The following is a 24,637-nucleotide window of genomic DNA, read 5'->3' as shown; positions in this document are numbered from 1 at the left end:
GCAGAAGATGCATGCAAATCATCACATCTTTCCCATGGCTGAATTTTACTGCTTTTATTCAGATTTACAGGAGAAAAGCTGAGTCTGCTGCTTGCAGCCATTTCAGCTTGTTCTTCAATGTACCTGCCCTTCCCAGCAGCCATGGACTTGGGGTGGGTGTCACGATGCAACCCCCTGCCCATAGAACAGGGTCGGTGGGAGAGGGGCTCTGAGAGCATCCCCACTAACAGGGCTTCTCCGGGACTAATTACCTCTTTACTGCGCTGACTCTAATGTGACATGTTTATTGCCTTAACTAACAACTCATTAGCTTAGTTGATGTTTTTGTCAATATTAATTCGTTCATTTAAGCCAAGTCAAAGCTTAAACAAAGATGTCCAGGCTGAGAAACGGGCAGCAGGATGACTTTTGTTCAGTTCATCTTTTCTTCAGCTCAGTGTACACAGGGCAGGTGTCAACAAGAGCAACACTAGGAGTATCCATATGAGAAATGCTGGAGTGCTTCGCTGCAAAAAAATGTTTGTGATGCTTCTTAATAGGTTCTTTCATTTGAGACAAAATTCACGCGCATTGAAGCTTCATAGAATCATTACTGTTGGAAAAGTCTTTTAAGATTATCAAGTCCAACCCCAAACCATCTCCACTATGCCCGCTGAACCACGTTCCCAAGTGCCACATCCCCATGGTTCATGAATACCTCCAGGGATGGGGACTTCGCCACCTCCCAGGGCAGCCTGTGCCACTGCATCACTGCTCTTCTGGAGAATAATTTTTTCCTAATATCCAGCTGTACTTTTTAAGAAGAAACTTTCAGCTCGCATTACACGCATCCAAGTTTGGTGTGAGTTCGTGTGCACAGCAAGACTATCAGTCGCTTTCCAGGATGCTGAAATGTCAGGAGCTTTATTTAATGAATCACACAACTCGTAGGAGACAGTTCTGAAAACCAGGGAAAACTGTGTTCAAATCAATAGGTTATCATTACCGCAGAGGCAAACTAAATGAATGTTATTAAGAGGTAACAAATAATTATGTAGTGATAATGATAAATTACCTTTATCGGGGAGCGTTGTTTTAGTGTTCCCTCACATTTATATATATGTATGCAACTACTTTAATGAAAAACTAATCTATTGAATGAAATAGCGGGAGGGAGAGAGCTCTGTACGTGGGCAGATAGTGACAGGACAAGGGGAAATAGCTTTAAACTGAAAGAGGGCAGATTTAGGTCAGATGTGAGGGGGAAATTCTTTACCCAAATAGCAGTCAGGCTCAGCACTGCTGCCCAGAGCTGCCTGGGTGCCTGAGGCAATGGATGGCATGCCCTGGGCATCCTGGGCTGGTGGGGGGCAGCCAGCCCATGGCAGGGTTGGGCTTTCTGTGTATGTTATATGTAGCACGTCTCTGTCATCTCAAGAGCTGTCAGTGAAACTGAGTTATTAGTGTCTCATCCTTCTATTGGGACTTCTGTTCTGCTTCCACCCCTCAAGCTGTGATGCTGATAGCTTTGCCAGCAGCAGTGACCAGAGTCAGAACAACACGAAGGCTTTGCAATCATTTCATTTCACTCCCTAAATAAAATGGTACCAGTCCCCACATGTTTAATGTTGAGGAGCTTTCAGTAGGAAGTATATTTTGAGAACAAGGGAAATCATCACTGTAAAACTGGGATAGTTTACAAATAGGCACCGTGGTTTGTGCAGGGCATGGGAGGAGGCTTGTGGAGCCCTGGTTGTCTGCACTGTGCACAGCTGCTCTGCAGGCCTGGCAAGCAGCAGGTGCTCACCTGTAGGTTGTGGTGGGTTTTGTGACTTTATTTCTCACTGTTTCTCACTCAGTTAAGCATACCTGGCTCAAACTTGTTTTAGCTCCAGCAGGATTCAAAAATGTGTAACCTAAACAGGGCCTAATTTAACTGCTTTCTTCCCCATTTGTTTTCCTGAGACATTGTTGCAAAATTATTTACCTTCTTTTTTGAGAGGTTTCAGTAATATTATCACAGATTCTGTTTGAGTGATTTTTAAAATTTTTTTGCAACTCTGTTGAAGGGGAATTTCTTCATACAATTCCTTCCATCATGATTCACCCTGATTTTTTTTTTTATTTTCAACACACCGTTTCTGGTGTGTAGATTGACTATTTTTTTTGCATAAAGATTACTTCTAACGTAGTAAAAACATTGTGATTAAGAGTCAACAACAGCAGTATTGGCATGGAGCTGTTTAAAGCAGATGACTGTACTGTGCTGTCTCGTGTGCTCTAACATAGGGGCTGGTGCTACCATAGAGAATTTGTTCAGGATCTGTCAGGCAGAGGTTGGCTGGGGTTCAGCATTGCTGACAGAATGTAAAACTTTTAACACATCCTTTACTTATGTGTAACTGAAAATTATCATTTGTTACTGTAGCTCCCCAAACCCGATTCCTTGCAGAGTCAGCTGTAGCAGCTGTAGGTACTTTCCACAAAGCATGTGTAATCTGGGGACTACTTGTAAGACACAACACTTTTCAAATTTAATTAAAAATATCTCAGGTTTCTTCTGTCTTTCCATCAGATTTTTCATTGATTATAGGAGTTTCTGGAAAAAATCTGAAAGTGGTATTTTTAATGAATTTAAACAGCCCTTAGGATAAAATATAGAACAATGCTTGTAATATGTAACACCTTTCATTGCCCTGGTTCTCCTTGACAGGCAAGGCACTGACATTTCTGCTGCTGCAGCCTCCCAGCCCCAAGCTGCCTGCTCACAGCACCATCCGCAGAACTGCCATTGACCTCATCGGCCGTGGCTTCACTGTCTGGGAGCCCTACATGGACGTCTCTGCAGTGCTGATGGGCCTGTTGGAGCTCTGCGCTGATGCCGAGAAGCAGCTTGCCAAGTAGGTGTCTCCTTATAAACTTGTGAACCCTGCGCCTTCTGCAGCCTGCATGTGGAATTGTAGAATTGTTAAGGGAAAGACTTCTAAGATCATCTAGTCCAGATCCTGTGTTTAGCGTAGTCAGTCATCTCAGATACAAATAAAATCATGGAATTGTTTGAGTTGGAGGGGACCCCTAAAGGCCATCTGGTCTCGCTCCCCTACAGAAAACAGGGATACGTACAGCCCATGAAGTGCACAGAGCCCCATCCAGCCTGACCTTGAATATCTCAAAGGACAGGACACCCATCACCTTTATGGGCAACTGTGTCAGTGCTTCTCTACCCTTAGCATAAAGAACTTTTCTTATATCTAGTGTAAATCTCCCCTCTTTCAGTTTGAAACCATTTCCCTTTGTCCTGTTACAACAGACTCTGCTAAAGACTCTGTTGTCCTCTTCATTATGTTGGCCCTGCTTTAGATAGTGAAGTACCTGCAATAGTCGGCAAGGAGATGGAAAAAGAAAGGAATCCTCCATTCTGGAGAAGGCAGGGTTTTTTTTTATTGCTGACATTACTATTTGTAGCATCAAGGAAACTTGTATATTTAAGGATTGCTAAGAAATCATAAACTCGGTGGACCACAGCCTATCTTTCAAGTTTGTGGACAACTTATTGAAGTGTCCTGAATAAAGATACAGATGGTTTAGGCTAGATTTAGCTGTCTTGTACATGTCTTGTACATCTGATCTCCTGGAAAAAAAAAACCATAGAATAATAGAATGGCTCTGTCATGTGTAGTGTAGCAATAAAATCTTTCAGATAAGTATTTGCAGCTGGATCTAAAGAGGAAGGAGTGTGTTGATTTCAGTGCAGGTCTTGGGCTTGCCTCATTTATGCAGACTAGATTCTCTTCTTGAAAGTGCCGTTAATCACACCATCAAGTAGTCATAGCTGAACACAAAGTGAACTTACTAGGAGGACTTGAATAATAAAGGTAGTGTCCCACACATTTTGTTAAGATCATGGAATTTTTGGATTTTATTGTTTGGGGTTTATTAGTGTGGCTTTGCAGCAGATTAGGGTTGTTATTGAGTATCCCTAAATGTATGAGCTGAGGCCCAAAGACAGTATATTTCTACTGGGGAGCTGAGTCTCACAGTCCTTACTCTGTAGGTCCAATTAATGACAGCAGGACTATTTGTACAGTGAAGGGCTGGCAGTATAGTCTTCATTTTTATTATTGTTTGTTGTGAAACTGGCCACCTGGTCTGAAATTTACTATAAATTGCAAAGTAAATGTATTTTAATTTATTTGGTTTCCACCAAAAAAGCAAACAAACTCAGCTTGCTGACCAGTTTGAGTTCTGAATTTAGGTATGTGCAGATGGGATGTGTTTCCCAGCAGAATACAAACTCTGCAGTGTGTGAATCGTGGTAACGCTTTTCGTTTCAGTACAGCTTTCTGAATTTGCACTGATTGAAATTCTAGTGCTTTCTGTGTCTGGCACACTAAGTGTTGTGTGAATATTCACTAGGGGTTTTTTAAAAAAACATATTTAATGTTTAATTTTTTCTATGTAGTGTTTTCTCCATAGTATTTTAATTAGTGACGTTCTTCTTTAAGTATTAATTATTAAATTACTTCATAAACCATACATTAATGTAGGAGCAATTTCATTCTAGAAGTCTTCATGACTCATCTGTGAAAGGTTTTTGCTCATGAAAAAATAAGCTCTTGCTTCTGAAATTGCAGAGCTCAACATAACTGCTTATTTAGGTATTAATATTACTGCATTTCTTAAAATGTGGAGGCTCATTTTACAGTACATGATATTTTGCTCTGTGGCTTTCTTCATGCCTTCCAGGCTTTTGGATGTATTCTGAAGCTTGCAGGGGAAAAGAACTGTGTGTTAAAGGAGAAGAAAATGTTTATATAAAACTGCAGTAGGCATTTCTGTAGGGAATATTGATATATGTTAGAACTGTGTGGTTAGCATAAGGACGGTCTCTGGTTAGCTTGCAGATATTTTTGTTTACAACACCACTGCAGTAACATTAGTTTAGATATTAGAAATAACATTCCTAATTGTTTTCCTGTTTTATTCTGAGCCTGTTGTTTGATACATCAGTAATGATTGTGTTTTGGGATCTTTTCTGTACGCTGTGCTGGATGAAACTATATGGTCAGAAGCACTTCTAATGATAAGCGTTATTGATGGGTATTTAAACAGTTTTTATAGTTATAAACAATCTTCTGGTTTTGTCAATAAGTTCTTTTGTTTGCAGCAGTAACTTTGAAAACCACAAGCACTTGTAGTGGAAGTCCACATCATTAACCTTAGCGTTCAAGATCAAAACCTAGTTCTGAAAACTGCTATGTCGCAAGTTTTATTTTATGAATATGCTTAAAACTGTTTACTAATAAGCACACATAAACATTTTAAGCGATGGGTGCAGAAAGGAGCTGACTGCGTTTGTCTTAATGCTGTGTGTGCATCCACCTGTGGGAGCACTAAGATTTGTACCTTTTGCATTGCGTTAAGGGAGATTACCAAGTTTACATAGCAGTTTCACATCCTCAGACTGTGAAGGATGAGTGATTGTGGTGTGTTGAGGGCAGTTAGTGGATAAATCTGTACAAACTGGGTGGATATTGTTATCTGCCTGAACCTCGATTATTTTAGCTTGACAGAAGAAGCCAAGACATTTTACCTTCCCAAAGAATCTTGTGTGTTCTATTGTATTTAAATGTGGGCTTGCACAAACCAGTGAATACAGTTCTTCAGAAAGTAATTTTCATCTTGCTATTACATTCTCAGCTGTCATAAAGATTAGTATGGCTCTCTATACACAGAGCACTGAATAAATGAATGTATCAGCATGTAGCCTTGAGGAGCCCAATGCAATTTTCATGATGATAAATTGCATAATAAGCGAGAAAGTGTTTGCTTATTAATCCATAACAAGATTTAGATTGAAAATGGCCTGTTACATTCATGACAGATACAGTACTGACTGCAGACAGACTAAGATGGAAAGAAATGGAGCAACAATGTGTGCAGGGGGTTAAGTGTGCATCTTACCCTCCCGGTGCCCTGCTGAGCTGCCCCTTTTTGTGCCTGATTTACCGTGTACACAATAACAGTGCACAGCTGCCTGGCTTCTATCCCTGATGTTAAGAACGTTTTATGAAAGAGCTTTTATGTCAAGCTTGTGCTTTAAAAAAAATCACATTTATTGACAAAAAAAAAAAAGAGGTGTTTTCTTTTTTCCCCTCTGAATTAAATATCTGAGCTGAAATCCAAAACGTGGGTGTTTATAACTCCTCCGCTCTCCCAGTTCATCCCAATCCCCGAAGGCTGCAGCAGGCAAGCCAGTGAAGCTGCTCAGGCATGAGGATTAGGAGTATTTTTCTAGCACTTATTAGGCTTTGATTTCTTGGCACAGGTGATTGTTGGGATCATTGCTGTCTGTAATTTTTGCTCTTTGAATTACAAGCTACAGTTTGATACAGATCGTGATACTGTATACCAAAATGAACAACTTATTCTGTCTGCATGTATGTTAATACACGTGTGTGTGGTAAATAATTAGACTAAATTTCTTCAGTTTTGACTGTAATTAGTGGAAACCTGTTTGTTTCATGTCTGTATACATTCTGCCTGTGAATGTATGTTATGTAATACGGACATGCCTAGTTTTCAAGTGCAGTGGAACAGCTTTGGAGTATTGCCTAAACAGTTGCTGAAATTCAGGTTTTTAAAGGACGAATGAGAGACAAATGAGTCCTTACAGTGAGGATGAGGAGGAAGCAGACGAATTCCAAGCTTCCCAGCTTCACAACAGGGAGGATGTTTGGTTCCTTCCCCTTTGTTCAGCCATTGCTTCAGTGCTGCACATGTAAACAGAAGGGGGTTTTTGAGGTCTATCGCTTGTGGTTCCTGTTAAATGAGATGGGATATACCAGTGGTTCCTGTTAAATGAGATGGAATATACCAGTCCTCGCTGCTTTCCCTCCCTCTTGCTTTAAAGGAGAGAAATGCATAGGAGCGCCTGTTTTGCAAATAGCTGCTTTCTCTCAAAGGCAAAACAGGCCCCACCTCTGCAAAAGACCCTCTGTGAAATCATGTACTTTGTGATCTCTTTTCTGGCCTCTTTCTGTAGCTTCTCCTTTTCTGCGGCTGGCAGAAAAACGTCTGGTAAATTGTCAGTTGTGGTGTCAGAACTGGCGATCTTTTCTGGGGTGTCATTAGGGTTTGATTCATTTGGATATCTGTTTTTTTTTTTAAATAAGAGGTGAAGTCTGACTTTCGAAGGGTATGATGACCAAATTCAAGCAGACATCATATTCATTTTTAATAACTCAGATTATGAAATATGTTTTAGATTTAAAATATCTTACAGGTATGTTCCAAACTATTCCTTTCAACTACTTAAGAATCTAAAATTTTTCTGTATGTTTTAAAAGTGTCAGTTTCTATCTACATGCAAATTCTGATTTATTAACTTTTTTAATTGAGCAAGTTATGAGTAGAATTATTCAATTATGTAAACAATTTGGGTAACAGCTTCAAAACATACCTCCTAATGAGAATCAGCTTTTCCTTAAGAAAGCAGATAAAAAGCACAAATGAAAACCCAGTTACGTGGAGTATTTGAACCCCGTTTTCTTACTTCTGTGATTACCTTGTGATTTAAATCGGTGCACAGTGCTTGCCATTGCACAGACAGTGCCACAGACAGCAAAGCTGAAGGATGCAACCCACAGGTTAAGATCCTGAGCCCACCGAATTGTTGTTGCACTCGCATCAGTGCTACTTAATTACTGTGATGACCTGAGGATGGGGTCTGGCAGAAATGTGCACCTCTGGAGAGCCTGCCTGAAGCACAGCCCTGATTGCATGGGCAAATAATGGGACACTGCCTAAAAGGGATGTGTGTTCCCTCCAGTGCCATCTCAGTGAAATCTAAGTAAGAACAGTGCTCTTTCTTAATTGAAAAGGCAGCCAGAAGGAGATCATGGTTTTGGTGTATTGTCCCGTGAAGGGATGTCAGACACTCCGTACCACTGATGTGCACGGCCATGGCTGCCTGAGGCCGGGGCGGCGCTGCCCACAGAGCACCTGGTCTGTAGGACCCACACAGAGACTCACTGTGAAAGAAAATAATCCTGTTTATTAGATACGTTGTGTTCCAATTTTGAGAGAAGGAGGCTGCTAGCTGTGTGGCCATACTTTCCCGAGAGTGCAGGTGTCTGGCCAGTGAAAATCAGCTCCTGGGAATCAGCTGGATGGCACATGTCAAAAGCAAATAGGTGCAGGAAAGCCAGCTTTCCTACTGTTTGGTACAGTTAAAATATGGTCTCTGGTATTAGAAATGTGTGCTGGAGGACAGGCTGTGACCATTTTGTCTGCTACACTCTTCAAAAATCAGTCCTGAAATGTCTGCTAACGGTGCATTGGGAAGACAGGGGCAGGAGGAGGACGAGAGGCACAACACATGTTGCCTCCTTGTGTGGGATGTACCAAAGTCCTAAAGCCCATCAATACAAGAGCAGAAGTTTGGGTGCAAAAACTAGGGTTTCCCTCTATGCGTTAGTTCTGCATCTGCCTTTGTTTTGTTGGAGGTTTGGGCAGTGTGCCTGCCTTCTGAAGGAGGATGTGCAGGCCAGCTGGCCTGGCCGGGAGGTTAATCCCTGCCCGCATACTGCCACTGCTGAGCGATGCTAATGAATTAACAAAAAGCCTGTTGCTTTTCAGGAAAATGCACGCTTTACCAGGCACCCTGTAAGGAAGAGTGCTGCTGGCAGAAATATGAGGCCCTCTTATAGGAAAAGTACTGAGGCATTGAGGTTTCCATTGCTTTTGAAAGATAATGAGGTTGGTTGAACGCCTCCCTTTGGTACCATCTTCGCGTTTCATCACTTCTGTCTGTACAGTCCCTACGTGATTTTTTTTAAGTTATATTCAAATTTGCTTTTCCAGACAAAAAGAGACATCTTCATAACTCTGTTGGTTTTCAAAACATTAATTTTAATGCATATGATAATGGTGGGGAATGGGAAAGGAAATAACAAACTTTGTATGCTATTTTTATGAGTTCAGATCTGTAAAATGGTTGTACCTTGTTATCTTATTAAATTATATTCTTATCAGAATAATAGTTCATTTGGTAGAAATGGTAGTAATGGTTCATTTGGTAGAAAACGCTTTAACCACACTGAAGTTTTTTGTTGCAAAGTACCTGATTTGTAAGCTTCCAGTAAAAAAATATTCTTAAAGCTGTTTTAGGGACACCCTTTAAAGAACAAACAAACAGAAAACAACCTGCGTTCTGCAGACACTTGTTTCTGTTTTTTCAGACATAAATGAACAAAAGCCAACAAAACTATACAGCAACAATTTGAGGCATGCATAAATAACTTAATAGTTTGTTTACAGAGTGCCACCTCAGTCCTCTTGTCCAAAACCAGGAGTGGACTTGGCAGTCACCAATTTCACTTCATAATCTCTTGTTACTCTTTAACAAACATGTAGCTTTCCTTCAGTATCACTTCTAAGTAACACGAACGTGAGGTCTGGGATAAGACATGTTGGAATATGTGGTTTGTCAATTTTAGCTCCTGAAAATCAGGAGATCTCAAATGTTTGTGTTTCAGGGTAAATAGACAGACTAACCCAAATGTTTCTGGACTTCAGAAAAATGAGCTGATGCTTTTTCTTGCCGTTTTGAGTTTAGTATACTTGAACTGCTTGTGCAGGTGGAATATGGAATGGGAAAAGCCCGTTGTTTGTAAGGGTGTGGAGTGTCAGGAGTACAGGAAACATACACTGTGATTTGTGCATGGCATTGTTTCAATTTCTCCTCTCTCTTGTTTATTTTCAGGGCAAATGGAGTCTCACTCTGCTTTTAAAGCAGAACCTTGCTGACTCTGATAAACCAGTTTTTACTCATATGGAACCACACAGAGAGGGATGCAAGTGCAGAGTGTTTACGTTTCTTTTCACGATGATGCTTTTAATTCCCATGGCTTTCCTGCTAGAGAGGTTGCTTGCAGCCTTTTGATTTTGAGGAGCTTGCAAGGTGTAAAGGAGGCACAGCCAGCCAGCCCTGGGGTGGAAGGGATGGACAAAAATGGGTGCTGGCCTCACAGCTGTGCTGAGCAGCATCACCACCACTCTGACCAGCAGCATTTGAGGCAGCACGCTGGATGAGGATTTGGAGCAGAGCGTTCCCACTCATCCATTTTAATAGCATTAAATGTGTAAAATGAATGCGATCACAGAACTGGAAACGGCAGCCCTTACTTCAATGAGTAATCCCTCAGAAAGCAGCGTGAGTACTTGGGTGTGTGAGGGCTGCAGAAGGAGACGTCTGGTTATGATGGCTGTGCAGCTCTGCTGACAGCTGTGTGCTGCTCTACAGGCATTGTGCTACGTGTTTTAACGAGTTACATCTTACCTAATTGGGCTGTCCTCTGTGTTTAGAAATGCATTATATTTTTTTCTGAAACCTCAGATTCTAGATAAGATGATTTCACTGCGCTGGACTCATTTTATTGAATGAATTTTTACCTCATTTATGTTCCTTAGACTATTAAACACCTAAAATCACAGGGATAGTAGAGATTTTATCCTCTTTCATGTAATGAAACGTTTTATTGTTAACACACACTTAAATGACATGCTTACGTTGAAGCAAATCTTCGTTTTTATTACATTCACACATATTTGTAATACAAACAGCTGGGATATATAAATTCCATTAAAATTTGATGGCAGTTTGTTAGACAGCGTTGTTCTCCTGCATGTTCTCAAAACTTATCCCCCGTGCAGAGGGAGAATCCCAGCTTCATCTCTGGTCTTCAGACAGTGATCGCTGCAGGTGGAGGTGGCAGTATGCAGGAAAGGACCTCACTTTTACAGGAAAATGACTAACCTGTCCATGTTGTTTACAGGCTAATATTTTGTTGTTGCTAAGCAGCAATGGCTGGGGAGCGGGGGGGTAAAGGAGGAGGCTACTTTTGGGTAGCATGGCTATAGCAGCAGGATTGTTTCAGGGCTGGCAAAGAGCTGTTTGTGGTGTCGCTGTTTTTGCTGCAGTATGCATGCTAGGCTGCAGAGGCTGTTTGTGGCAGGCTAATCCCACTGAACGCTGTGTCCCAGCTGCTTCTTCCCCGTCTGTAAAAGCCCAATTCCTTCTCAGAGGATGATCTTTCTTGGTTTCCACACAACCCTTTTCCTCCCATTTCTACCTCCCACACTGCTGCTGTTTTCTGTTGGGAAAATGTTCCCTTCTGGTAATGGAAGCCAGGAGGTAAACACTGCTTTGCCATAATGCCCTTCCCCCATAGTATTAACTGAGCGCCTTCAAGTGCTACTGATTTTTGTATTCTGATTTTCAGGCAGATCGGATATAACTTCATACATTAGCTTGCTTTTCTGAAGGCAAAGAAGCTAAGAGCTCTTAGCCTGTAGAAGTACTTTCATTTTGGGCTGTGAATTTGGGTGTGGGTGCAGGAAGGATTTGTAGAATTTCTGGGTAGTGTAGAGTTCGCCCAGCAAGAATGCAGTCTGCTGTGACATAGATAATGGTAGTTAACAGTGATAGTTGAAGTAGTAGCCTTTTGAGAAAGGAAGCTTTCAGACAAAAATTAGATATGCATCTTCTTTGTCAGCTAACTTATTCTCTCAGTTATGACATAAGAGATATTACTTTTGATTAATGCAGCTATTGGCTACCTACTTTATTTTTTCTTAAATTTATGCTGTCATAGCAAATAAAAATGCTACATATGGAAAACTCAGATGCTGGTTAATCTCTGAGTGTTATTTGGAACACTGCAGAAAAACCTCGTGGTTAGAAATTTTTAAAGAGCATTTGAATAATTTTAGTAAGTAACATAAGGCACGGGTCCGTCATCTCTGCATGCTTCTGTAAGTCATGCACTAAAGCAAATCAAACTGAACAGATTCAGCGAGTTCAGTTCAAGAAGCCTCTTGCTTTAATCTCCTGAAACTAGTGCGTAGCTGAATTAAGAATTACTATGAAAAGGATGTTTTTCAGCCTGAATTTAAGATTTTGTAGAAGTGTAAAACATAATTTCTTTGCAAGACATTCCTCATTTGCCTTGTCCTGGGCGCCGTGATATGTATTCAACACATACAGGTAATTTGTTAACAAGGCCTTTTTAACACTTGGGACAGATGCACATACTGTTTTCAATCTTCATGGTTAATTATTCGATTTTGTATTTGATGATAGAACACCCTGACTCCTAATCACTGCTCATTGTTGTGAGTCCATTATATTCTAACTGTTTGAGTGCTCCCGTTGACCTTGAACTGACATTATAAGCTGTTTCTAATCTCTTCACTCTATATTTCTAATGCTCCTTTTCTTTCTCCCTGCTTTGTCTGGCGCCGTTTAGCATCACAATGGGGCTGCCCCTGAGCCCGGCGGCTGACTCTGCACGCTCGGCACGCCACGCGCTCTCGCTCATCGCCACAGCCCGGCCGCCCGCCTTCATTACCACCATCGCCAAGGAGGTGAGCAGGGTGGTGAGCCCCTGTGGGACAGCAGTGAGCCGTCACACGTCCTGCCCTTCCTCCCCAGAAGGGGAAAAAGCAAGGATCGCGTTTGCATTGTTGACACACAAGTTACGATTGGGTTTATACTTAGCCGGTTATATCTTTGTCATATCGTGATTCTACAGGTTGTCCAGACTTCAAATATTAATGTGTAAAAAATGCTACTTTCCCTCAGCAGTGCAAACACCACCCAGTTAAGTATGAATCGAAGCAGGATGGGGACTGAGCCGTGCAGGCTGGGGGCAAGGAGGGGGCGGTGCTCAGAGGTTGGTGTGGGTCGGCGCTGTCTTTCTGAGACTCATCTGAGTGAACGCAGATGCCTGGAGCTTTTGCTTAGCTAGATGTTCAGCAGCAGGCCACAAAAAGCCTGTTATAAAGCAGGCACCTGCTTCCTGAGGAAATACGAAGAAAAATGTCACAATTATGTAATCAAAACCCTAAGCATTTGCTCATTTTGACCTGTAGCTTCGTGAGGTTAAGTAATACTCAAAACAAAGGTAGACCTTTGTTTAAAAACTGCATCAGGGATGACCACTGGTGACTCATAATCAAAGCGAAGTAAAGCAAAGCACTCTCACCCCATGTAATGTATTTAGTAAGAATATTTAGCAAATCCAAGTTTGCATGTGTAACCCTGCTCCTTGTAGGTGCACAGACACACCGCCCTTGCAGCAAACACACAGTCTCAGCAGAATATTCACACCACAACTCTTGCTCGGGCTAAAGGAGAGATCTTGAGAGTCATTGAAATCCTTATTGAGAAGATGCCTTCCGACGTTGTGGACCTTCTTGTGGAGGTAATGCTGTCGTGCCATAAGGCTTTGTGGTTTTGATGCAGTAATAAATAATGCCTTGGCCGGAACGGCATTGTGGCATTTGATTCTCTTGTGTACCATAAACCTTTTTAACTTAGAATGTTAAACACTTTTGTGGCATGACTGTGGGGGGATCAAGCGAGCAAGATAGTATGCTGATGGTTACATGTGTGCTGGTGGGACTAGTACCTGAACATGCTGGGGGTCATTTGGACATGTTTAGCCTTCGTCTTCATTGGTGCCAACAAGTACTGGTGAAGAATGGTACAGGCAATGCAATAGTTCTGCAGTTTTGGTACAGATTTTAAATTTAGGTTTTGAAAATGCAGTAAGGCACAGAAATATTTTGTTTTTGCCTGTCAGAAACGTTATTATGAAGTATACAATGTCAGATATTTTCAACTTTCGTTTCCAAGGTTATGGACATCATCATGTATTGCCTCGAAGGATCTTTAGTTAAGAAAAAAGGTCTTCAAGAATGCTTTCCAGCCATCTGCAGGTAAGCTCTTCCTTTGTGAATAATGAGAACAAAATAATGGGGGTCTCTGGCAAGATGCATTTCATACTTGGAGTGGAACATACTTGCTTCTTACAACAGCAAATCAGAAGAATGGTTTTTAGCTTACTTCTAATATTCTTTACAGATTTTAGTTTTCTGCCACATCTGACAGATAGGAACCAGAAAAGAGAAGTGTTAACCAAGTATTTTAAAAGTCCAGAATGAGGAAAACACTGTGCAGTCTCTTGGAAAAACTGTCCTGCTGCCCTGTCATGCATCCTAGCTGCAACAGCTGCACAAGCAGACCAAATTAATTGGACAGCTTTCTTTCAAAGGGTTTATGAATATCTTTGTTGCTGTTGTTGCAGAAATGATAACAACATTCTTGAGTAACAAGCTAGATTCCAATATGTATGACCTGCTTGAGTGAATTAATTGACATAATAATGTACAGGCTGCAGAAGAAAAATGGACTAAGATGGTGACAGCAGAAAATAAGGATTTGGTTTGGAGGTTTAGGGGAGCTTAGTGGTGGATTGTTTCCAGGTACAGGTAGCTTACGTTGTGTTGACCTCCCCAAACACCTTGGAGCTGAATCGCTGTCTGTTCCTAAGCTGAAATGAAGCTGTGAGCAGCCAGCTTAAGCTACATGTCAGCTCTGGAGGCGAAGGTGGGCCTACAAGCTCTCTTGCTTTCATTTCTAGATCTGTCATCAGCGGCCCAGTCCTTCAGGAAAGTGTGCTCTCCTACTGGGAGCCTGGCCAAATAGCAAAAAAGTATCTAATTCACAGGAAGCCTAGGTCTGTCTCTGCTCTGCTCTCTGAAATGTCCTCCAGTGGGGAATTTTGAAAATAAAAGTTGCATCCCTTAATGGCAATAGCTGACTGCTGTTGTAATCTGTCTGTGTGATCTGTCAGTCAGTTGTTGGCACAGCCCTGCAATTTTGGGCGAGCCTCTCAGGCCTGCTGGAATTTTCTCCTCTCCCACCACATCCTTGAGCTCTGAGCAGATTTGGGAAGCAGGGAATGAAAGCTGAGTTCAGGTAACGCCTGCTGGGGGGCAGATGAGCCCTGTGGCAGGAAGCAGGACACCAGGGCTGCTATTGAACTGTTCTTTAAAAAAATTTTTGAAGCTCTCGTGCTGATGCAGGAGAAGCAATTGAAATAAAACCTCTCAAAATCAGAAGAGCTCTGCTGGTTTCTTCAGAGTGTGCAGATTCCCAGCCCCACTGATCTGGGAAGGGAGCTGAGCACCATTACGTGCTTTGGTCCTGGGATGTTTCTGCTTGGCTCTGAGTCTCTTTAACAGTAAAATGCAATTTACAACATGTGGACACACGGCAGCTTAAGACTATGATGAATGTCCCAGTTATACCATTAAACCAGTACGACCAATAAATTGTGACTTTTGTCTCTCCACCATTACATTTTAATTTAATAAGCTATTAAAATATTGAGTAGTTTCAAGAAAGGAACTATTATTCTGTTGACAGATAAGACACTGATAGAAGTAGTTTTCCTTCTTCTTGGTACTTTAAAAGGCTTAACGTAACACATAAATGCAAGGGCAAGTGGGAATTAGTGCAAAAAATCTTCCCTTTCCTGTTGTACTTTTATAGTTATACATTATCTTAACAGATTGTTAAATTACAAGTAATATTTCCTATTATACATAGTTATAGCCATTGTAAAAATGATACAGCACCCCACTGACGTGGTCATTCAGCCCAATGGAAATTTTCATAACATTTTAGCAAGTTGTTGAGCATCTGGAGAGGGTCCAAGTGGAAGCTCTTTGACGTAATCCTATTATTAATTCTATTAATATCTGCTGCCCTTTCTGCTGACCTGCATTATATGCACACCTGTTGTGATTAAATTGTGTAGTTGCCCAAATACTTTCATTAGGTGTGCATTCTTATTCATAGCCTCTCATAGGGCATTTGTGCAGTGCTGTGTAATGACAAATATTTTGCTTGTTTGTCCCTTTGAAGGGGCGTTCATATTTTCATAGAACAGTAAAAACCCACAGCTGTGAACAGCAGTGTGCTGTGTTGAAGTACCAGATTCTTTCCTTTTTTTTTTTTTTTTTTCTTTCTGTTGTACAACAGCAGCAGTCTATTGCTAGTTGCTGTGAGCATGACTCAGTCCTGATACGTGGTGATGAGGTAAATCCATCACCATGCAGAGTATTTCATTGCATGTGACTATGATGTGCGTTTTCTTTTCCCATTAGTGGTATTTTCTTAATAGGGGGTTGTATTACCTTTTGGCATCCTCAGTACCAACCCATTTCTTACAAAAATGGAAGTTTTGAAATGCAGTACAATATGCATGAGATATTTCTGAATTTCTTTAAAATTTTGAGGGCTGATATTGAGGGCAACAAAATTCTGTTCAAATTCAGCATTATCCTGATTCAGCAACTGCACAAAGCTGAGTGGTCCCTGATAGACTGCGTTGGGTCAGGTCATGCATTTAGTACAGTTTGCTGACTTCAAACCTTCTGTGTAACAGCATCATCTCACATGGGAGTATAGATTAAATTTACAACAACAACTATTTTAGATTGCTTTTTACTAAGAAGCAGACTTGCAGAGAGTACATCAAGAATTAGACAAAGTGAGGTTGTACAACAACATTTTATGCATTGATTACTTGTGGAAACTTAGAGCACAACTGAAGGAATTCAAGGCCACTGGTGAAAGGTACCTTCCCTTCTGCTTGCTGGTTTCTCAGCTGATCTTTCACAGCTTTCTGTTTGCTAGCTAGTGCATAAGTTCTTTGGACAAAGATTTGGAGCATTTGAGCATTCTGACAATGCAAAAGCTTGGCTTTTCTCTCATTGGCCATCTGTCCTATTCCCAAAGACAGTTTTCAGTTGGGAAGCGCAGGGAGAAAGAGTATGTGAGATGCAGCTCACCCTTAAGTTTGGGGGCTGAGTTGCTACCAGGAAGAGCAGCACTGTTTCTTTGGGTCCAGCAGCATTCCTCCGGCAGTTAAATTAAGCTGTCTCTTGGCTGACTGAAGTTTCCTTGCTGAGCAGTAATGGAGCAGCACTCAAAGTGAGGTTTCCATTAAGATGCCAATGGTGGATATGGATGCATCAGCTAGGCTTGCAAAAATGGATCTGTAGCATAGCCGAAATATATGCTGGCATATCATTCTCTATTCAGCTCTGCCATTTAGAGGTTTAAAAAGGGAAGCAGAGGATTAAAATACTTAAATCTGTGGATGCTGCAACAATACTAAGCCAAAAGATAAAGAGGAAAGCGAAAGGGCTGACAACTGAATGTCAGCTGAAGGAGTAATGTTTTTTATAAAATTAAGCTCAAAAATGTCTGTTTCCATGAAGCTTTTTCCTGCAAACAGTCTGTTGTTATGTAGACTGATGGATTCTTCTCAAAGAGAAATACTGACTCAGCTCTCAGTCTAAATGGGCATTTAAATGCAGTAAGAGGAGAAATGCTGTATGCTTGCATCTAACAGTATGCAGTATTCTCTTTCTAAATCTGTTGAAGAAAGCAAGTGGACTGTGCCCATTCAGTGCTATAATGGTAATAATAGGGATTTAAAACTTCTTATGTATAAACCTTTTGTTGTGTTTTGTTTCACTTGTAATGATACATAGTATGTTTTTCTGTAAGTTTAAATATAAATCTCGAGTTTGCTGGTTACATAAAAGAGCCTTATAGATAACCTGCCTGGTCAACTGCGGCACCACTTTGTGTTGGTGATTGCAACTTGATATAAAACAGGGAAAATAGTGAAAGCTATGTTATTGCAGCCCCACGTATTATCCACGTGTGATGGATAACATGCCCAGTGCCTAATGCTGTAGGGTGGGAGGCATCCACATGCTGTGGACGCTGTGGATGGCTGCATATCCACAGCACTGGGCACTGGGCACATCCTGGAGCACCTGGGCTTAGTTAGTTTTGCTTTTTGTTCTGCATCAAAACAAATGCTTTTCATTTCCTTACTTTTGTTGGCTTAACACCACGTTTCATGCTGTTTTTCTTCCCGACTGCTAACATGTGCCATAGAAAAGAGTGTATCAGCTGTGTAAGAGAGTTGTTGCTATGGCACTTTGGGAATCCTTAAGAGCATGGAGATGGTTCGTTACAAGATTTCCTGCTCAAGCCATAGATTTGGTCAGCAGTATATTACGATAGAACAATTTTAGCAGGCTCTGGTATAGTTTGCTATAATAAACTTTAACTGTAAAATAGAAGTTTAAAAGGGCATGCAGTTGACAATTTTCGCAGGTCTACTTTTCCATTTAGAAGAAATGTGCAAGTATATTCCCAAGTAGTTTGGGGGGTTCTCTGAATTTTGCAGTTGTTTGTGTTCAAATCAGTGGCATACACACCTGCTGTATTTCAAGGGCTGCCACATGCTTCTCAGCTCCTTCTCGCCTGAACAGTGTTACAGGATTACAGCTAATTTGATGACTTGTCCTTTTTTTGCTTTTAAGTCGCTCAGTATGTTAGGATTGTCTTCTTCAACCACTGGCATCCAGGTTATGGTGGTGCTGAACTGTGAACAACACAAGCAGATGGATATTCAGGGATATTCAGCCTATTACATAGGCTGTTCCCAAACTCATCAGAGTTGTTTAACCACATGGTAACAAAACCAAAAATGAACAAATGTGTTATATCTCTGCAGTGATGTATCAAGCATCACTTAGCTTTGTTTGGTAAATGCCAACAATGAAAAGTGGCAGCTGATGGATTTCCAAATAAAATCTCTGTTCCCATGTTAACGTTAGTTACCCAGTGGCATTGCAAATTAATTTTAACATCATGCAGGCAGGTCAGTTCTCACCTGTTACTTGTTATGATGTTCAATTCAGGTTCTACATGGTCAGCTATTACGAGCGAAGTCACAGAATAGCAGTTGGAGCTCGCCATGGTTCAGTGGCCCTCTACGATATCCGGACTGGGAAATGTCAGGTAAATAAATCATTGTGACTTCCTCCCCATAAAGCGTGGAAGTTATTGAAAGGAAAGAGCAGTGAGCTCTACATCTGTTGACATGCTGGGCTGCTGGAACATTATGGATAATGCTGAGGGGATCAATAGTTTAATGAAGGACTCAAGGTATATAGGGCCCTCCCGTCTTCATTCACTGGAACTGAATGGGTGCCACAGATGGGTTAATAATGAAAGCCTAAAGTTAGGTGATGGCCATGCTCTGAAATAATTGAAAAATCTGATTTTAAAAAGTTAGACTTCATGGAAGTCACAAAGGAAATCTACTGATTGTTTCCTCCTAGAACTCCTCTCTATTAAATGGCATAATGCTTCTGTTTGAGTATTTACTCTTTTCTGATATTAAACAAGATACGTATTTTCTTACCAGTAACCTAGAAGAGGATATGCTTGAGGATAACACTGAAATGAGAGCTTGATTTGAATTTGCTTAGAACTAAAAATGTTTAAATAACAAAGCATTTACCTTTTTTGAAACGTTTGAATGCTCTTTACTATTCCTCATGCTATGTGAGTAGCTTTTACTCCACACTGAATGTCAGTAGTAAAGCTGGAATAAAGCACCTGCTTTTGAATCTGCCTTATTAGTTGGTTTTGTTTGTTATTGTTTGTTTTGGCTTCAGGATTTCTTTGGTCTAAATATAATGGTTTTGTGTAAAAATGCTTTTTGTTTCCTAACTTGGACTAAAAGCACAAATCCTTAGTCCTTTGAAAGTACTATAAACAAGGTAGAATGGATTTCTTCCTGGTAAATCTACAGTGTCACTTAATACTTTGCTGGCAGAACTGTGTTCTTAGGTACGTCTGGTTCATTTTGTCTTTGAAATTCTGTCTTTTATTTCACAAATCTAGCAGCTGACAGCATGGTATGTTTTGGTATTTTCTGTTAAGACAGCTGTCTTGTGGAAGCCGAGCCGGCCAAATTTATTTTATAAAAAGCTATAGGCAGAGAGTATCGGTAGGCTGTTCTATTTTGTTTTACATTGTCATTTGAATCATGATTTATTAATTTAACTATAAAATTGGTCCACAAGAACTGCTATTTATTGATCTATGAGATGTACTGAGCATTTTCGCTGCCTTGCAGTCCGGTATCAGCACCTAGCCATCATTATGCCTTGCTGCACAGAGGTCTGAATTTCCTTTTTCAAATACACAAGCTGCATTACTTTTTTCCCAGCTATTCAGCAGCCAGCATGACAAAGCATCTGGTTGCTGGACGTCTCCTTCTGGCCATTAAGAGGCAGTGACCATGTTTCCTCGCTTTTTGTATCATTACACTGAAAATTAAGAGCATGAAGTCCAAATAAGCCTGTGAAGTCTTGTCATTTCAAGCTAATGGTTAATTCTTTGTCATTCTGCAGGGGGAAAAAAGAAAGAAAGAAAGAAAGAAAAAAAAAAAAAAGGGCACAACTATACACTTCTTCTGTTCACTCTGTCTTCAGGGCACAAGGAGATAGGTGACAAAGCCCATCATTCCTTTTAGTGGAAGTATGTAACCAGCGTTACCATCCTTGCATTTAAACCTCTGTCTAATTCATACTTCATCTACAGAACTGGTTCCAGGTGGTTTATCAGTATATGGAGTAATTCTGAATTTTTTCTTGTCACAGTGCGAATTCCAGGGGATTCTGTGTAACAGTGTGCACAATCTGATTGCTACAGCAGTTTTGCAAAAGCCCAGAGGTGCTGGCAGGCAGGACAGAAGTGTGCTCATAGCTGCATGCATGTCCGTGGCAAGACCTTCCATGAAACCATCCCTCTGACTTGATTTGCGCTGGTTTGGCAGGCATACTAAAACACCTTCCTTTCTCTTCACTTTTTTCTTCAGTTCTTTTACAATAGTGTGGTCACCACCATCTGTCTATGCTGAAGGTGATTGTGCATAGCTGACGTTTGCAACCCTTTTATCCAAAGTGCTGTCTCTTCCATGTTAGCTGACGTCCTGTTGTGTTGGGTTCCTGGAAATAGCCCCAGATTTCTGCCAGTAAATTGCCTGAATAATTCACTGCCTTAATTTGATGTGTTGGTGAATGTGCACAATACTTGTTTTCTTGCTTTCTTAGTAAGCTTCTGTGGAGAGCAAGGATAGGTAAGAAAGGGGTCCTTTGCCGATTTTATTATTATTCAAAAGATCAGAGAAATCTGCTGAGAGACAGATGACTATTAGGAGGCAACGCCATCTGTTGGATACAAATTTCTTATCCCAAATCCAATCTTTCAAGTTATTTCTCATAGTTAAAGATTTCAAGCTGCTTAGGAGACACGAAATAAATATAGGATTGTGGAGAAAAAAATGTTTCAGAAGGCTCAGCTTTTTTTTTCCTTGAAGTTCAAAATATTTCAGTTGGTTTGCTCAAGCATCAATTAGAGCACGTAGCTGGTTAGCAAAAGTTTGAAGTAGACATGAGAATTTTTTTTTGTTTATCCCCATCATAATTGCACTCATCATTAACTGAGGTGGGAGCTGAAATGGGCACAAGGGGAGTGCAGTGAGCCATGTGCATTGCAGGGACACCTCTGTAGGACAGCAGGCTGCAATGCCTGAGGAGCACGGGACTTCTGGACATCCTCTGCTGTGCTTGGAAACGGATTCCAGAATACCGATGGGTTAAAAATCAAGGGCTGGAAGTCTTTCATGTGTTCCCACAGCAGTGTAATTTTGGTTATTTAAGTATTTATTCCAACACTGACCTTTAGCTTAAATAACCATTTCCTTTCCTTGGCTGTTGCCCTGTGCTTTTACGGCCTTTATTCTGTATGGTGAAAAGAATAGAGGACTTCAAAATTCCCTTCAGAAGGTACTCTGTGTTTTATTTCAACATCTTTAGACATACTTTTTTTGTTTATTCCAATCATACTCCCCTATTTCCTTCCTTACCTTTGTGAAAGCACAGAAGTGCAGAACTTTGAATGGCTTTTTACTGGAATATTTTCCAAAATGAAACTTCATTTGCTTTACCACCGAAGCCATCCGAAAACATCACCACCACCTCCTGCGGGTCCAGGGAAAACGAGTGCTACGAGGAGCACTTGGCAGCAATCAATCCCATCCATCTTGTGCATATCAAACCACATAAACTCTGCTCGCTCAGCACAAGAGCAGGACCCTTCCTCCCTGCCCGGAGCAGTGCTGCAGGGCTGGCGCAGGTCCGCTCGCCCCACGGTGCCGGAGCCCTCTGCATGAGAGCAGGGCTGCAGCACGCGCTGCTCCCCCGCTGCTGGGGGCTGCCCTGAATAATTCATGAAAATATAATCCAGTAACTTACGGCTGTGCATACAGAAATAGTTAACGTGAGGAAAATAAGGCTTAAAAGGTTTTGGTTTTGTATCCGTCGTGCTAAAAAAAAAACAAAAAAAATCCAAATATTTCAATCTCGATAGCAAGATCGGTGTATTGTGGCTGTTTGGTATTGCTGAGATTGTCACTTCACCATTTATACTTTATAGAAAATTCTGTGGCAGTTGCCAAAAGCAGAACATGCCTATCCTAAGTGAGCGCCCAGTTAAATGTGGTTATGTTATTTTTACACGATAGGTGAAATAGGACAGGAATTTTATCATGCCCTGGAAGGAGGAAGGGAGTCTTTTTTGGCTGTAATAATTGAAAACAGAAGCATTTCATGAGCTTTTTTCCTTCCAGCATATTTTCACTTTGTTTTCAAGAAAGGTGGTTGTACACAATGACTGAGAAATCACATCTAATGATTAATAGAATGATGGATGTCAAGAATCACCTTTTTTAACAAATAATAAATCAACATTCACATGTGATAGTTTTTTTTTTTTCTGGAGAAATTTACAATATTAATATCACTTATTTAACAAGGTGTCAATTATTAATACTGCCAGGAAAACGCTGCCTCAGAGCCAGTTGTCTGCGTTTTCAGTATTTTGTGTTTGGTTTGCATCACTGCTATTGCACAGATGCATCTATTAATGCGTGATTTCCACTTACTAATTTAAAAGACGGATCACTAATTATCGTACTCCAAATTTTAAGCTGCTCTGTGTTAAACTCTTTCTTTCAGGTATATGTCTTATTAATTTCAAGGGGTTTGGATTTGAGTTTATTTTTAAGGATATAATTGGACTGAAAATTACAACCAGGCTGTATTCTGTCATGAGCTTTCCAAATACGTATTTTTTGGTATCTGATTTCTTCCGTGATTTAATATCGAGGTTGGGCTCTGTCCCCTCCTCTCCTATTATTCGATATTTTCCCATCCTTGCTCCGTTCCGAGGGCACGGCTTTACAGCAGTACAAGTTTGCATCCACTTGTTTTTAGGGTGCCCTCCGCAGCGTGCTGCGGGGAGCAGCGCCGGGCAGTGTCCTTCCCATGGCTGTATTGATTTGCCCTTCAGCTGTTTGCAGTGCATAGAGAACCCAGGGCCTTGTTGTTGATTATCTACACAATGTCTCGGTGAACATTATTGACCCATTGCCGCTTACTGCCTATGGCTCTTGATTTTTCACACCGTCTCCATGACACTCATAATAAAGCATACTATCTTATTGCTACCCTGCTCTGGAAGCCAACTGCTCTACCCGTAGAACAACAGCTGCCTTTCTGGAGAGCGTTTTATTTTATGTGGGGCAAAGATTTGCTGCAATTTTCAGGCTCTGTGCCGTTCTTGTGTGGACCTGCATTTGGTAGCTGAGCTCCATCCTGAAAGATGTTTGCTTTCTTGCAGAAAAAGCGTCTCGTTTGATCTTGCATCATTTTCTTGCAGATTGGAGAGGCACTTTGTGAGAGTCTGCGTCAAAACTGCATTACAATAATCAAAACATTCCACGTCGGCTTAAAAAAATAAAATACTGCTAGGAAATGCAAGACAATATTAAAATGTCAGGATCACTTTTAAAATGCTCAGATATTAAATTCCAAACTGATTGTGGCAAATATCAAATGACAGAGCTTTTTTGCTATAGCTAGTAAGTGAGCAGCTTTTTTTCAAATTCATTGAATTGTTCTTTTTAGTAAAATAACTTGTTTGACATTATGGAGGTAAACACTCTCTAATAGTGACATCTGTTACAATAACACTATTTTAATTTAGATTATTACCAGCTACCACTGGGGCAATGGAAGGCTTTCTTTGTTTTTACATAAAGATATTTACCAGTAGAGGAAATTTACAGTATTTAACTGCACTAGGAATTCTGTTCTGAAGCTTAAATTAGAGTTATTTAAAATATTAGCTAAACTTTGACTTACTTTAGGCAATTTTTATCAGTGAATCTGTTCAGCATTTTCCATCATGGGAGAAGTGGTGATTTTGTGACGAGAATGTTTCAAGCCCTTCACAGCCACATTTCCTGAGGCAAATGGTGGGACGTAAGGGATGCAGAGGAGGACCAGCGTTGTACTCAGTCAATGAGCAGCCTTCTGGGGGATGCACCTGCAGCGCTGGGGGAGGACCCGGCTTCTTTGTAAGAGCAGATATTTTATCTCTTTTTAATAGTGCCTAGTACCACATCCATCAGTGTGGCATCAGCAGTCTCTAGAGCTGCATTTAGTAGTTTGCCGTGTATTCATCACTGGAGACGTCTCTCTCAGGAAAGCCGAGCTGGAGATGGTGGGAGCTGACTGACGGGTGGATGGGGGTGGGAGTGGAGGCTTGGAAGAGTCCCTGCAGCCTCCTGCGTGGGGCAGAACGCTCAAATCCAGCACTGCGAGGCAGCGACTGCTTTCAGAACATCATCGGTCTTGGTATTAAATTTTCAGTGGTGGAAACTACGGGAGTCCCTGTGGTTTGTTTCAGTAGCTAACCACTGAGGGTAACCAGCTGTGAGCTCCTTGGCTACATCACTGAGGGCTCTTCACTTTGGCTGAAAGTCCCAGTGCGCATTTTATTCATGAGGTTTTTTGTTTG

The 24,637-nt window shown here is 41.0% G+C and overlaps 1 protein-coding gene across 5 annotated transcripts in view; it reads left to right on the top strand.

Moving 5' to 3' along the window:
* The window catches only part of WDR7 (WD repeat domain 7), a 114,503-nt gene that overhangs the window by 71,631 nt on the left and 18,235 nt on the right, over positions 1–24,637 (top strand). For 4 of the 5 annotated variants that reach the window (XM_042886997.1, XM_042886999.1, XM_042886998.1 and 1 more), the window contains 5 exons: positions 2,693–2,879; positions 12,291–12,408; positions 13,098–13,247; positions 13,682–13,764; positions 18,622–18,721. In XM_042886997.1, the coding sequence (XP_042742931.1) occupies positions 2,693–2,879; positions 12,291–12,408; positions 13,098–13,247; positions 13,682–13,764; positions 18,622–18,721 (638 nt within the window). Of the gene's footprint in view, positions 1–2,692; positions 2,880–12,290; positions 12,409–13,097; positions 13,248–13,681; positions 13,765–18,621; positions 18,722–24,637 lie in introns of those variants that run through there. The other variant, XR_006181611.1, reaches the window with a different exon arrangement.

The sequence above is a fragment of the Lagopus leucura genome, unplaced genomic scaffold, assembly GCF_019238085.1.
Source record: "Lagopus leucura isolate 7727_CA_CO unplaced genomic scaffold, USGS_WTPT01 Super-Scaffold_100070, whole genome shotgun sequence".
Lineage (NCBI taxonomy): Eukaryota > Metazoa > Chordata > Aves > Galliformes > Phasianidae > Lagopus > Lagopus leucura.
This window is presented reverse-complemented; position numbering and strand designations above follow the sequence as displayed.